Source organism: Triticum urartu, chromosome 5A, assembly GCF_056163025.1.
Source record: "Triticum urartu cultivar PI428250 chromosome 5A, HENAU_Tu73, whole genome shotgun sequence".
Taxonomy (NCBI): domain Eukaryota; kingdom Viridiplantae; phylum Streptophyta; class Magnoliopsida; order Poales; family Poaceae; genus Triticum; species Triticum urartu.
In genome coordinates, this window is record NC_141877.1 from 558,781,569 (window position 1) to 558,797,753 (window position 16,185).

The 16,185-nt window shown below is 43.9% G+C and overlaps 1 protein-coding gene and 1 non-coding gene across 2 annotated transcripts; one reads left to right on the plus strand and one right to left on the minus strand.

Moving 5' to 3' along the window:
- Nucleotides 1-1,470: 1,470 nt before the first annotated feature.
- LOC125510558 (protein WRKY1) lies at nt 1,471-4,815 on the plus strand. The gene is made up of 4 exons (XM_048675777.2): nt 1,471-1,645; nt 2,351-3,290; nt 3,383-3,508; nt 4,137-4,815. Exons 2-4 carry the CDS (start codon nt 2,371-2,373, stop codon nt 4,282-4,284), a joined length of 1,194 nt encoding a protein of 397 aa, XP_048531734.1. The 5' UTR covers nt 1,471-1,645; nt 2,351-2,370; the 3' UTR covers nt 4,285-4,815.
- A 2,583-nt stretch (nt 4,816-7,398) lies between these two features.
- Nucleotides 7,399-7,560, minus strand: LOC125511937 (U1 spliceosomal RNA). Its single transcript, XR_007285204.2, has one exon. It is a non-coding gene; the product is annotated as a U1 spliceosomal RNA (small nuclear RNA).
- Nucleotides 7,561-16,185: the final 8,625 nt, after the last annotated feature.

Consider the following 16,185-nt stretch of genomic DNA (forward strand, 5'->3'; position numbering starts at 1 on the left):
TACAGAAGGCGGCACACCGTGCAGCCACCCTCACCGAGATAACCTACAGAAGGCGCCACCATGCAGCCACCCACACCGGGATAACCTATAGAAGGCGTCACACCATGCAGCCATCCTCACCAGGATAACCAACAGAAGGCGCGAAACCGTGCATCCACCCACACCGGGATAACCTACAGAAGGCGCCACACCGTGCAGCCACTCTCACCGGGACAACCTACAGAAGGCGCCACACCGTGCAGCCACCCTCACCGGGACAACCTACAGAAGGTGCCACACCATGCAGCCACCCACACGGGGATAACCTACAGAAGGCACCACACCGTGCAGCCACCCTCACCGGGACAACCTACAGAAGGTGTCAAACCATGCAGCCACCCACACTGGGATAACCTACAGAAGGCACCACACCGTGCAGCCACCCACACGGGGATAACCTACAGAAGACGCCACACCGTGCACCCACCCACACTGGGATAACCTACGGAATGCGCCACACCGTGCAGTCACCCACACTGGGACAACCTACAGAAGGCGTCGCACCGTGCATCCACCCATGCTGGGATGGCCAAAGATAGAGATAGACAAATAAACGTTCACACATGGATCCATCAATGCATGGCATTTCTATATTATGGTATAAGTTAAGATTATGAATTTATGGCGGATATTGCGGTTGCACCTATGTTAAACAAACAACTCACTGAGCCACGCATATCTCTTTCCAGCTCATGCTCGGCATCACTTGCAGTGAACGGAAACGTTCACGCACCGCTTAGTAACGCCTTTAGCCATCCGTTGGCACGTCAGGAAATAGCCAGTTGTCCAATGCCGCTACACCTGCACTAACGTGACCTCCTTCAAAGGCATTACAAATTCACATTACCGAAAATTATGCCATATATTACACCGCTATCGGTATCATCATCACAATTGAAAAAAAAATGCATGAACGTATATCTTTCTCCACCGTGTCTCTGATTAATCGCGTAGAACCAGAAGACGGTTTATCGACACCAGCTCACCCGCACAGAAGGCGCCGCACCGTGCAGCCGGGCACACCCGGATGGCCCGCGGACAGAGAGGGAGGAGAAACAAACGCTCACGAGCACGGGCAGGAAGACGAGAGGCGAGATAGAGAACGTTGGCGGGCGGGGCCCAGGCGGGGGGCACAGTGGCGTCTGACACAGCTCACGCCTTTGACGAAACGGCAGCACCGGGAAGCCAACCCCACACCCAGAAACGGATTAAAATAAAAGAATCAGCAGGGAGGGAAGGGAGAAAAAGCCGGGACAGGGCAAAAGTCCATAGGCAGGACAGGAACGGGCGCGATGGACGGCCCGGATCCGCTCTCGGTGGCCCCGCCCCCGCAGCGTCCCGGCCCCCGAGGAGGAATACGAGAGAAGAAAAACGAAAGAGGGGCGCAAAAGCGATAGAGCACTGCGCCTGCGCTGGCCCCCACCCCCGCCCCCGTTCCGCTTGTTTATTTATTTTCCTCACTCCCTGCCTCGGACTAGCACTCGGCTGCTGCTCCCCCTCCTGCTCCGCTCGTCGCCTCTCCGTCCTCTCTGCCCGCTGTCCCGGCCACCTCTCCCCTCCGCTCCAGCGGTCGTGGCCAGTGGCGACGCCTGCGACATCCCGCGAGGTTTGCGCCCCCCTGCTCTGTGCCCTGCTCCTCCTCTTGCTGCTGGGATCGTGTTGTTATCTGCGTCCCTTTCCCGGCGATTCGGGCGCGGCGTTTCCGCTTCGTGGGTGGATCGACGGGGGTGCTCGGGCGGGCGGGCGGCGCTTCCTGCTTCTTGTCACCCGCGGTGGCGGATTCCGCGCCGGATTTTTCGAGGTTTTTTCTCGGGGGAACGGAGCGGGGGTGGTGGCGCGGTCACGGGCGGGTCGGTAGGCTTTTTTCTGTTCTTGTATTGTAGGCTCAGGTGCTTCCTTCCCTGGATTGTCCGGCGGCCTAGTTTTGGTAGCGATTAAGGCCGCCAGAAATGCCGAGTCCCGCGCTCGCGTGCCCAATTCTGGCCTGGCGGGTCGGGGAATGATGGCGGAGAATCTCCTGCATCCGGCGGCTACTTCTTCCCAGGCCTCGGATGAAATCCATGGAGGTGGCAGTGCTCTTTATGGGGGCGGAATGATTAGAGCCATCGGCGTACATATCCACTCATGTCTCTCCTGCGTTCTTTTTGCTGTGCCAAGCATATCCTCGTGCCGTGATGCCTGTTTTAGATATTTATTTCCTGAAGAATCTTCTACTCGAGTCCAATTATTGCAGGTATTGAATCCTTTTGATTCGAGATGCGTATGTTCGAGCGGAGAGCTCAAGAAGTTCTTGATTTGTGTGTGTGTGCAGGTAGGGGGAGGGAGTGAGCGATGGATGGCATGGTGGAATCCAACAGGGAGGCGGTGCAGAGCTGCCACAAGGTGCTGGACCTCCTCTCCAACCCCCATGGCCAGCTCGTTCCCCACAAGGACCTCGTCGAGGCCACGGGCGCCGCTGTCGCCAAGTTCGGCTCCCTAGCTTCCAAGATCAGCAGCGGCAATGGCCGACAGGGCCATGCTAGGTTCAGACAAAGGATCAAGAAGCCCATGCCTCTCTTCGACAGCAACCTCTTCCGGGACAGCCCTGCATCGGCTGCGGCTGCCGATGCTACTGCAGCACCACCCAAAACATCCAGTCCTGGCCCGAGCACCAGTCTCCAGCTGTTTCCGAGGTACCAGCAGATGGAGGCCTCCTCCTCCAAGGACCCTGTCAGGATCCCAGCAGCCCAATTCCCCCAGAGAATGGTTGTGGAGAACCCGTCGGTCGGTTCGAATGGACCGGCTCGCGGGCCGCCGCTCCAGCTCGTCCAGCCGGTGTCTGTCGCGCCGCCGGCGGGGACGCCGGCACCGGCATTGCCGGCGGCGCATCTCCATTTCATCCAGCAGCAGCAGAGCTACCAGAGGTTTCAGCTCATGCATCAGATGAAGTTGCAGAGCGAGATGATGAAGAGGGGCGGCCATGGTGATCAGGGTGGCAGCGCTGGTGCTGGCAAGGGTGTCAACCTCAAATTTGATGGTTCTAACTGTACGGGGTCATCCTCCCGTTCGTTCCTGACATCTCTGAGCATGGAGGGGAGCATGGCGAGCTTGGACGGTAGCCGCTCCAGCCGTCCCTTCCAGCTAGTTAGTGGCTCGCAGACGTCGAGCACCCCGGAGTTGGGCCTCATGCAGCAGAGGAGGAGGTGTGCCGGCAAGGAGGATGGGAGTGGACGCTGTGCAACTGGGAGCAGGTGTCACTGTGCAAAGAAAAGGTTGGAATTCATTGTGATAAATTGATATCTGACTACTGTTATTATGGTAATTTTATGTTTTTTTATAAACCATCCTTTGTATGCAATTACAGGAAACTAAGGATAAGGAGGTCTATCAAAGTCCCTGCTATCAGCAATAAGGTGGCCGACATCCCGGCCGATGAATTCTCGTGGCGGAAGTATGGCCAGAAGCCAATAAAGGGATCCCCGCATCCTAGGTATATCGAAATACTTAAATCCTTTTTATCCCTTTATATACATTTGCCCGCGTATATAATTGTATTGCACATGATGTTTGCACTTTCTCTTTGCTGGCTTTGTCATTTTGTTATATTAGTAAACAAGTAGTAACAGTTGGTTTAATTTTGTTTTGTTCAGAGTTATAGCTTCTCTTTTCTTTTTTTGGCAAAACTAAGTATATATAACCATATCACTGGATGCATGATCTTCCAAAAAGTTTTCATCCACATGACTTACAGTAATTTTAAAAGTTGATAGCCCTGAATTAATGGGCTGACAATTCTAACTTCTAAGGCTAGATTTTATGGCCCAGTTGATTAGGTAATACCGTAATACTAGATACCGCTTATAGCAAAGTTTGGTTCAGATATCCTTTCCAAAAGTGTTTCCTTTGTTTTCAATCAAGTCAGTGTAGTTTCATTCTCAAGTTTGCTATAAGCATACATGCAGTTGAAAGGAAACCTGTTCTAATTCTGGTAGTATGCCTATTGCAATCAAAGAAAGGTTACAGCTGACATCCTCTAATTCCCAGCCCACTTCACCTGCTTTGTTCTTTCTTCAAACAGGCCACTTAAGAATGTACGTGTGTGCACCATTGTCTTGCAGGGGTTACTACAAGTGTAGCAGCGTGAGGGGCTGCCCGGCCAGGAAGCATGTCGAGAGGTGCGTCGACGACCCCGCGATGTTGATCGTTACCTACGAGGGCGATCACAACCACAACCACAACCAAGCTGCGGCAGCCCAGCCAGCCTGACCTTTCGGGTCTCCATCGTCGTCGCAGACCGCTTTCGATAGCCTCCGTTTTCTAGAGAAAGACATGAAAAAAGAAGATGAAAAAAGAAGAAGAAGAAGAAGAAGAAGAGACTAGCCTGTACATACTCTTCTGTTCCTAACTGCTGGGGAGGGGGTGGGGGAGGATGATTCAGCTCTTTCAGGAGAATCCATGGCGAAAGGGATTTAATTTATCGCGTAGATTGTCAATTTAGTGGTGTTTCTCATCGATCAGACTCATAAATTTTGTAGACTTTTCCTTCTTTTTTTTTTTGCCCCTGTTGTCTCTGTGTCTGTTGGTCCTTAGGACTGTCCTGTGCTGTGTAAGATTGAGCTGCAGTTATATGTCGGGGGTTGGTGTTACTGTAACCGTGCAAGGGGGTTGGAGAAGGCAGGTAGCTGGCAGTGCCTGTTAAAGTTGCGACACCTAGGAACAAAATGTACCCCTCATCTTTCGGTCAATTGGATTGGTGGATCGCCTGATACCTTTGACATGGGTTCCTGTTTCGCACAAGTGCTGTTTCCGTGGTGTCACTGCAGGTCTTTTTTGTTCTCAAGCATTTGATGTGTACCCCTTTGTTGTTTTCTTCAACATGTTTCATCAAAGATCATTAGATCTTCATTCAACGGCTGAAAATAGATCGGGCACTATACATCTTCAACGTTCAACTTCTTTTTCCTCGTGCAGCCGCCGGCCAACCCAGACCTAACCGCCCGCCTCTGCCTCGCCGCCCCAACCTCCCCCCCACTGCCATGCTGGGAAAATTCACCAGAAAAATCGTCAGCATAATGCGTGGGAAAGAATCGCAACATGCACAACGCCAGTCTTGATTAACATTTTAAAATGCATGTTCAACATTTTTTCAAATGGTTGATTAACATTTTTATATACTTGATCAATAAAATTCATCATTTCTTAATACATGGTCAACATTTTTCATATACACATTTAACATTTTTTAAATGCTAGATTAACATTTTTCAAATACTTGTTCAATATTTTTTCAAATGCTTGATTAATATTTTTATATACATAATCATCATTTTTTCAAATACTTGTACATCATTTTTCAAATACTTGTCCCACATTTTTCAAACAGTTGTTCAACATTTTTATTTCAATTGCTTGATTAAAATTTTTATATACATGATCAACATTTTTTCAAATATTTGTTCAACATTTTTCAAAAAAATTCAAATACTTATTTAACATGTTTCAAATGTTTTTTGTTATATATATATATAATATTTTAAAATATAATAAACAAAATTACAAAAATAAAGCAAAAAAACGAAATCAGAAAACGAGGCTGTGGCCTCTCGCGCGCCTGGGCCGGCCCAATGCGCCCTCCCCTTCAGCGAGCATTCCCTTCAGCAATACTCTACTCCTGGTTTTGTGGTTCTTCTGTATATTTCTCTCTTTCCGACAAATGTTGCCAACTTATCCTTTTATACTTCAAGGGCCTAGTTGACTTCCCTTCTGTCTGTACGTGACATTATGAACACGAATAATAGATATATGACGACCGCAAGCCTTTTAAATTGTACACACGTAGCCAACAATCATCGGTCAGGGTATGGTACGACGCGATTGTACCCCATATATGGACATCGTACCCACGCCTAGGGAGGGACCACCACTCTCTTTCATGTGAGAACCCGAAATTAACTTCCAAACCCTCCTGTGTATATTTGTCAACCGCAGGATTATTGTTGACAACACAACGAAATTGTATCATTGCACAATACGTAAAAATATTACAAGTTTAATAAATCTTGCCACAAGGCATACATAGAGAAATGTCTCATGACATTTATTACAATAAAAAAACAACGAAAAATAAAATGCGTAGCGACTCCATCTCAGCCACAGGCAGTCGGTGTAGTCCACGTGACCTCACTCCTACGGATCGCCATAGTAGTCATGGTCATCACCTCCGTCTTGATGAAACTCTGTTATCAACAAAAGTATTGCCATGAGTACATTACGTACTCATGTCACATGCCTCCATCGGAGAAGGTCCTAATAGCTACATGTGGCTTCAAAGCAAGGTTGTATGGCTCATTTGCATAAAAGCTAATTTTGTTTGGAAACAATATAGCAGTTGGATAAAAGCAATTTTAATGAAAACATGTTTTATCTCTAGAATAACTTTTATCAGAGTGAGGATCCTTGATCAACTCACATCCTTCATAGGTTCCAAGAATAGGGGCAAAGAGGGGAAAAGCAAGACATGCCCTGTATGTCAATAAAGATTCATGTGTCGTCCATGACCGTGGACACAACTATTCGAATAGTTTTACACTATGTAGAGGTTGTACACTTTACCCACACGTCACAATCCCGACTTGTTGCTACTAGCTGTCGCTAGAGTAGTACACCATTTGGTATACCGGCAGGGAGATTGTGACGAGGTCTTTCATTATACCACGATTACTATGCCAAGCCCACTAGGTTTCAACACGGAAGTAACCGTAGTTCACAGTCCGGGCTCCCTTTTGTGCCGAGGATACTCCTCGCAAGGCAGCTATCCCAAGGAGACGACAGGAATCTACGGCGGAGCTCCGTCGACTACGCCTAGATGGACAAACTCGAGGAGGATCGGAGCCCGGAAGACAAACTCGAAGAAGAAGCGCCGCAATCCGCCCGAGTGCCGTACCTGCGAGGACTAATGAACCCTAACCTAAATTACTAGCCAATACGGGGACACCATGATGCCCCTCCCCGCCACCGGTCGCCGGAGCGGCATGCAGAGGGTAGGCGTATCCACAGGCTCACCGGCGAAGTCTGGAGGGAAGAGTTTACCCTAGCCTTCAGGGGATAGGGGAGGGAAAAATAAGATGAATCTAGAAGACATGTCCCTTTTTACATTGCAATATTTGGCATTGACCCAAATATTGGCTACTAATTGACTGGTTGCAAAACTGAGTACCCAACTTTGTATAGGGTTATTATTATTTTTGCAAATCTTGCCATTGCAAAACTTTTGAAGGAAAACCAAACATACCACATACGCTTACTTGATGAAGTGGAAGCAGCTTGCCAAACATGCATAGCTAGAATTTACCAATTTCTAAATTTGAATTTTCTGGATTGGCAGGGCCGCACAAACACATACCCCCCATCTACCAAAAATCATGACATCCATTCTCTCAATTGGGGAGATGGTAGAACAACACGCTCACCAAATGCAATTTGAGCCGTGGATCTAGGCCACGACCCTTCTTTATAAGTCATCAGCCCCGTCCAGGTAGGGGTAATGCTGCATCGGTGACCTATGTGCTCGTTATATAGACTTGATTTATCACCGCCGCCTCCTCTCACCAGCGAGGTGGTACTAAACCAAGCCAGAGCATAGTGGAGCAGAAAAACATATCTTTTGTATTTTTAGAAAACACAAATATTTTGAATTGTTAAAAACACTTTAATAAAAAATTAAAAATGTATCACATATATCTTCTAGTTTTGAATTTTTTTCATACAATTTTGTTTTTTTTTCATGTATACCCGTTGTCATCCCGATGTGGGAGGGAAGCTCCCACCACCTGAGGGGCAACAGACATGGGCGAAGAAAATTTTACCTTTTGTATTTTAAGGATATGCATGTATTTTAAATAGTTGAAAATATTGTAATAAAATACTAAATTTAAAATATTATACTCCCATATTAATTGTCATTGATTTAGTACAATACTTTTTTGTAAAAAAGTTCAGCTTGTACTAAATGGGAGTAGATTTATTTCTTAGTTTTAAAATTTATTCATACAATTTGGAACATTTTGTCATGTATAGTATATCAAATAGTATGCACAGTACAACAGAAAAATATGATGTAAACCACCAAAAAAATGTGTAATAGGGTACCAATTTGAAAATATCTATGTATGTCAAAATAAACACCTATAACTATTTAAAAAACATCCACGATAGAAATTTCAGAAAAAAAGGAAACACAAATAGAAAAGGTGAACAAAAAGACCTGTTAAACGCGGCATTCAGGACTGAGTATTTAGCACCAACGCACGACACATTATTTATCAATTTTAAGAAGTGAATATTGGGTTTGCCGTTTTGGCTCTGGGGAACATCTGCTCCTGGATAATAGCAAATTGAAAAAAAAACAGTAAATAAAATTTAAACTTTCTGATTTCTTTGTAGATATTATTGTTAGTGTAATAAGCATGCTTGACAAATATCATGAGAAACAGGATAGCACTGCTTTGTTGGTGGAATTTTTTTGTAATAATTATAGGTAGCATTTGGTGTTCGTCTTGCGTTATTGTTTTGCACAGGTCAAAATATTTAAGCGCCCCCCCCCCCCCCCCCCAAAAAAAAAAAAATTACAGGTAGCATCTGACCATGATACAACACATCTAATTTTTTCAGATTTTTTTAACATTTGTAAAATGCATTTTTCATGCGAAGCAGCATATGCTCCAAGGAGCTGAATTGAATTTCCAGTTAATCTTTGTCTTTAAATGTAAGAAATACATGGTGGGTATTGCTATTTTCCAGTCCTTATTAAATGAGTTGTATCTCTACTTCAAATGGAGCAGTTGGTAGTCTCCGCCGATTAATTTTCATCCCACCTATTATGGTATTTTTTCGTCCCACCTTCGCTGGTTTTTTTCGTAGATTTGTTTTTCGTCCCTCCCCCCACTTCATCGGTTTATTTTCACGTCACCCTCTCACATAACGAAAGAAATCTGAACATATCAGAACCTTCCATATCAGAGCAAGTTATTTAGTAATGTAGAATTAACCACGAACAATCTCTAAAGATCAAATCTAAATTAATTAACCTTACCTTAAATTACTCAATCACATTAATTAGAAAACAAATATTTGATTTTCAGAAAAATCGCTCAATCACATTAACCTTACCTTAACTCACGGATGGTAATCAATCTCCAAAAAAGGAAACAATACATCGAGGGAGCAGTAAATAAACTTCCTTTCTGATGACATGTATATGATCTTTCCTTCTCTCTCCGTTGTCGAGCGTTCTTGATTCTCGAGGCCGATGCTTGGGCTGCGTCACTGGGTCGCGACGGTGCCGAAGGACGAGGACGACGAGGCCGGGTGCCGCGGCACCGCGTTGGCCGCGGCCGGTGAAGGGGGCGAAGAAGGGCGGCTTCCCTAGCCCTGGCCGTGGCCCTGGGAATTGGTGCGCTGGAAGCGGCACTTGAAGGACATGGCGTGGGTGGCCGGCGCGTAGACGCACTTGGAAGCGGGCCCGTGGGCCGCGCCGGACGGTGCCGACGCCGACCCGGGCCACCTCCTCCGTGTATTCTTGGAGCTGTGGCTGACCGATTTACATGAAATTAATTTCCTCAGTTGTGGTGGCAAATATAATACACATAATTCATATTATTATGCACTAGCGCGCGCGTGTGTGTGAAATAGATGGATTATGGTCCTGTACCCAATAAGATGGATATGTGTGTGTGTTAGAGAGAGAAGGGGGGGGGGAGAGGGGGGAGAGGGGGAGAGAGAGAGTGAGGAAGAGGGAGGGAGAGTGTGTCTGTGAGGATTTGATGATAAAAAAGGTCACCAATGTCACTTGATATGTATGAATATTAATACTGAACTCTTAAAATTAATGTGGCACCGTTGTAACGCACGTGCGTTCTTCTAGTTAACACTAAAGATAGGGCTTTGATCTCTCACATTGCCACCAAATATTATATCAGTTTTGCTAAAGCACATCTAGATGTGTCATAAGTATTGCACATCTAAGTTCTATGTCAATTTTATGTCAAGATTCGTGTAGATTTTTTTTCTTTTTTATGCTTGATTCACTCATTTAAATGTGCAATAATTAGGGCACATTTAGATGTGCACATACCCATATTATATATATACACCTATAAATGCTATATATACGTATGCTGTCCTCACGCATAACACACAAAAAAAAGCATCAAGCACCAGCAATACATACACAGTATCGCCCCGCACACATAACCACTAGCTTCGGAAGCTGAGATCGATGAGGGCCTTAATGGGCAAGCTCCTCGCTGTCGCCACTGCCCTTGGCGCCGTCTTGATCATCTCAACCAGAGCCTACGCGAACCTGGAGGCGACGTGCATGGCGGCGCCCGCCATGGCCACGCGCTTCAACTACAGCTTCTGCGTGAAGGCATTGTCGGCAGTGGCACAAACCGGGGATGGCGCGCGGGAGCTCGCCAAGGCCACGGCGAACATCGGCGCCAAGTTGGCCGCCGCCACGGAGGCCAAGGGCCCGAGGCCAGGGCGAGGCTGGAGGATCCATGCACGCAGCCCAAGGTGTACGATGAGATAATTGCATCTATAGTTTTTTTAGTCGCTGATGACGTTTAACTTGGTCCCGGAACTTGTGTATTGCTTCAATACGGTTCCGGTAAAAAAAATATGTACTCAGTATGGTTCCTGAGGTTGAAACAGCAGTCCTAGCTCTACATGTTGCATACGTATCTCGTATTTTCATAGCTGACAGGCCCATTTGTTTGTCTATGGGCTGAGAAATAAAAAGAAAAAACATGCAGGGCCCATTTGTCTTTGGGGCAATAGAAAGAAAAAACACGCCGAGAAATAAAAAAAGAAGAGCAAACCGTGGGCTGAGAAAATATATACTTAGTACGGTTTCTGAGATTGAAACAGCAGTCCTAGCTCTACACGTTGCATACGTATCTCGTATTTTCATAGCTAACAGGCCTATTTGTCTGTCTATGGGCTGAGAAATAAAAAGAAAAAACATGCAGGGCCCATTTGTCTTTGGGGCAATAGAAAGAAAAAACACGCCGAGAAATAAAAAGAGAAGAGCAAACCGTGGGCTGAGAAAATACGTACTCAGTACGGTTCTTGAGGTTGAAACAGCAGTCCTAGCTCTACACGTTGCATACGTATTTCGTATTTTCATAGCTGACAGGCCCATTTGTCTGTCTATGGGCTGAGAAATAAAAAGAAAAAACATGCAGGGCCCATTTGTCTTTGGGGCAATAGAAAGAAAAAACACGCCGAGAAATAAAAAGAGAAGAGCAAACCGTGGGGGTTCGAACATGGCAAGCTCGGCACCAGTGCTGGGCGAGGCAACCACCAGGCCAGGTCCACGCTATTTTCTATTATGGGGATCCATCCTCTATTATCTGGATATATAGTTGTCTTTTAAAAAATCGTGAATTTATAAAATGTTCATGAGATTTTAAAATAAAAATCCGCCGATTCAAAAAATGTTGATCATTCAAAAATAAAAGTTCGTGTATACGAAATATGTCGATGAATTTTTTAAAATATTCATAACAATGTTTGGGAATTTTTAATAAATGTTGACTGCTTCAAAAAAATATTCATGAATTCATAAAATGTTCGTCACAAACAAAGAATGTTTCTGAATTTCAAAAGTTGTTCTCCAATTACAAGTCATTATGGGGAATTTTATCAAACTATGCAAACTTTTCTTTTACATTGTATAAACATTTGAAATTTTCACATACATTATTTATAGGGTCGCGCTAACTGTCACACGTGTGGCAGGAAGGGAGACGCACCACACGTCTCTAATGTAAACAGATTGCCACGTCATCGTATACATGCATGTAGGAATCTTTTTGGATTTTCAGTTTTTAAAATGTTTTATCTCTTAAACGAAAAATCCGATTGAAAATCCGTTTTCACCATTAAATTCCTCGCGATGAGATCTTCGAAACTAGATCCCATGTTGATATGTTTTGATGAAATTTTTTTGGATTAAAAGTTGCCATGTCTATTGCATATGAATTGCCATGATGTTTACACTGAAGTTGCCATGATATGTTTCAGCTATTTTCTTCCTCATTTGAAAGTAAATTTTGACATTTATAAAACGGGGAATTAAGAAACTAGACTTGCCATGAACCATAAACTAAAACTGCCATGATACATGCACGTAAAATTGCCATGATTCATACAAAAAATAATTTTCATGGTCAAAGTACTGGAGTTGCCATTATCAAAATATTAAAATTGCCATGATCTACAAACTAAAATTGCCACATGGCAACTTTAGTTAAGCCCTATGGCAACTGTAGTGTAAACATCATGGCAACTTCTGGCAAAAAAAATTTCGTCGAAACATATCAACATGGGGTCTAGTTTTGAAGATCTCGTCGAGACAGATTTAATAGTGAAAACGGATTTTTAGTTCGCTTTTTTATTTAGGAGATACAACATTTTTAAGCCGAAACCAAAAAAAATTCTGCTGATGTCATCTATTCATACGTGGCAAAATGAGTGGTGATGAAGGCGTGTGGGCGATGTGCAAACGCCCACACGTGTGGGCATTAACATTTCCGTATTTATAAACTATGCAAACTTTTTTTTTGCTTTGTACATGCATTATTTGGAAATATGTGAGTATTTCCTTTAAATGTCACGTTTATTTTTAGAATGGGAATACGCATTTTCTGAACTTTGTTGGAACTTAAGGAAACTATGCAAACTATGTACAGTGTATTCTGCTGGTAAAGCGCGTGCTAACCACCAGACCAAGCGTGTGTGTTATATGTGTGGAGATGCACTTTCTTATATATGATACTCTTTTCTATAAGAAATCTATTTTGTTTTTTAGTGAAAGTAAATCTACTTACTTTTTTAGAAAAGAAATCTATTTAGCTACACAAAGTCTTTTCTTTTGGGCTGGACGGGCCTGTATTTTTTGTTTTAAAGCTACGGCCCAGCTGTCTCTGTGTGTTCTGGATTTTTGTCCGTGTTTATTTTTTTAGCGGTCTCCTATTTGGCGCGAGCGACCTGGTGCGTACCGCCCTAAACTAACTATGTACAATTTTTTTGAAATTGCGAATATTTTTTATTCATGAACAGTTTTTCAAATCAGTAAACATTTTTATAAATTGGGGTCAACAGTTTTCGAATTTAAAATTTGTTTATCGAATTGAAAAAATGTTCACCAAAATTTTGAAGATGCAAACATTTTCTAAATTCCTGATTTTTTAAAAAATTCGTGAATCTTTTCTGAATTCAAGAACATTTTATGAAATTGCGTACATGTTTTTAGAACTCATCAACATTTTTTTTGCATAGCCGAACATTTCTTGAAATTCTGAAACATTTTTTGTTTGTGACAACATTTTTTGAATTCATGAATATGTTTTGAATCTGTGAACATTTAAAAAAAATTCAAATCTTTTTTTTAATTCCAAACATTGTTTTGAATATTTCATAATAATTTAGGAACATTTTTTCTGGACACGAACTATTAATTTTTAACCATGAACATTCTTTGAATCGATGAACATTTTTTAAATAAACTATTGAACATTTTATAGATTTATGATTTTTTAAAGAACGTATTAATATAAGAGAGGATGCATGCCTGTATTTCGGCTGCACATAGTTTGCTTGGTGGCTAGCTAGCGCAACGACGGTGCCGAGCATGCGGGTTCGAATCTCCACGCCGCTCATTTCCCCTTTTATTTCTCGGCCCACAGAGAAATGGGCCTATCAACTATAGAAATACGAGATACGTATGCAACCTGTAGAGTCAGGACTGCTGTTTCAACCTTAGGGACCGTATTGAGCACGTATTCTCATGTATCAGGACCGTATTGAAGCAATACGCGAGTTCCAGGGACAAGTTGGACGTCGCCAGCGACTACGAGGACTATAGATACAATTATCTCGCGTGCGATCCCTTCCAGACGTGCTACTTCATCTACCAGCGTGCGAGCAACTTGTTCTTGTTCGCTGAGCACTTGATCGACAAGCACGCCTACGCCGACACCAAGAGTAGAGCTCGGAACGTACCCTCGGCCGTGCGCGATTGCGACCGCTACTTCCACGAAGCCGGGCTGGGGGCGCCGTTCTTGGAGCAGAGCGCATAGTGTGAGCAGTTGGGGATCATCTGTGGGGCCATCACCGGCCTTTTGTGATTTTCGATGTGGATGAAGGGCGTAGAAAAACCAATCTATTGAGTAATAAAGGGTAATAATCTAGTAATTTGATGTTTGGAGGTTATTTAATTTTGATCTCCTACCTTTAGGCCGTGAAATTAAACACATTAATGTACGCTCACTACTAGGAAAAGGCCTGCTAGTGGCGCATCTGTTTTGGCTATTAATGACGCACTACAGGTGTGCCACTAGCATCACGCCATTAGAATTTTTTACTAATGGCGCACCATAGATGCGCTATTAGTATATCCCACGGTGCGTCATTACTATCTGGCTTAGTAATGACGCACCACATAGAAGTGCGCCATTACTAATATTTTTTTTTCAATTTTTTTGTTTTTTTCTTAATCTCGAGTCACTATGGCTTAATATCGGGTCAATATGCTTAATCTCAAGTCAAATCGCACTCTGTGGTCAAACTTCTCGAAAGGTCACCCATCCTCACACTACTCCAGCCCGAGCACGCTTAACTTCGCAGTTCTATCCAACCCCAGCACTAGCTCACTTCACAGGCACTTGTTGATATATATATATATATATATATATATATATATATATCAATCCTATTAAACCTTATTGATGTCTAGGACTTTGTTTATGTTCATGAGTGTGATGAAATTTTGAAAAAAATATTTCAAACTTACCGGCCATATTACATATCATATTATGAAAAAAATCCATTTTTTAAACCAATTTTTTCTGTTACTAGTGGCGCACCTAGCAAATGGTGCGCCACTAGTAAGTTTGATTTTTTCATCCCCCCTCTATCTCTTAAAAGCCCCGTATCTTTCGTTCTGTTAGGTTTTTGGGGATTTTGAAGATGTTGAACAAAGTTCCCCCGGTTTAATTCGTATGTAACTTTTTGAGTAGATGATTTTTCATATAAAAAACTTTTTAATCCGAGTTCGTATGCAAAAGTTATGCCCATTTTACTAATTTCCAGAGAGATTTTGCAAATAAAGTCGAAATTCATATTTGTAAATTTTCCCAACAACTAGACCACATATCACATGGGAAACTTATTTTCTTTTATTTTTTGACATTTCCAACATTTTCTTTTATTTTTCTAAACTGAAAAGGCGGTCCACAGGGGGGTGCATTTAGCACCAGGGTTACTAATGGCGCACCTGATGTGTGATGCGCCATCAGTAGTTTTGAAAAAAAATAAAAAAATTTGTTAGTAATGGGACAGTGCGCCATTACTAACAATTTTTTTTATTTTTTTAAAAACTACTAATGGCGCATGATGAGTGTGGTGCGCCATTACTATGTTAACTAGTAATGGCGTACTATCCCATGATGCGCCATTACTATGTTAACTAGTAATGGCGCACTATCCCATGGTGCGCCATTACTAACAAATGTTTTTATTTTTTTTCAAAACTACTAATGGCGCACCACACACCAGGTGCGCCATTAGTAATATGTCAATAATGGCGCATCTGTATCTGGTGTGCCACTGCTATAGAGCAGTGGCGCACCACATACATGGTGCGCCATTAATGTCCATATCATCTATAGCCCTTTTCCTAGTAGTGGCTAGTGGGCTTTTGGCCCAAAGCCCAACTAAAATTCCGAAATTCTCTTGGCCCATTCACGCACACATGTGTGTGGAGTGAGTGAGGCTAAACTTTAGTCCCACCTCATAAGTTGAGAGAGAGTTGCACCTCTTTATAAGGTGAACTCTTCTACCACTTGTATGAGCATGAGAAGAGGAGACCTACACGCGCGCTCCTCCTCCTCGCTCGCCTTGCCACGCCACGCCTCGTCACGACGCGCCGCGCCGCGGGTTGCGGGATTGAGCCAAGCCTCCGGAACCCCGCCTCTCGTGATCCTGTACGGGAGAGGGGCGATCAGGTTTTTGGGGAGCGCACTCGCGCGACTGCTGGCAGCGACGACTTCGTGAACGACGACTTCTTCCCCGACCACGGCAACCTCATCCTCAACGACATGGGCG

What these genes read in the sequence shown, in the direction of transcription:
- LOC125510558 (XM_048675777.2), top strand. Translation starts at nt 2,371, where the DNA reads ATGGATGGCATGGTGGAATCCAACAGGGAGGCGGTGCAGAGCTGCCAC. An exon ending in TGTCACTGTGCAAAGAAAAG is followed by an intron (nt 3,291 to 3,382) that starts GTTGGAATTCAT and finishes ATGCAATTACAG; the next exon opens with GAAACTAAGGATAAGGAGGT. An exon ending in AAGGGATCCCCGCATCCTAG is followed by an intron (nt 3,509 to 4,136) that starts GTATATCGAAAT and finishes ATTGTCTTGCAG; the next exon opens with GGGTTACTACAAGTGTAGCA.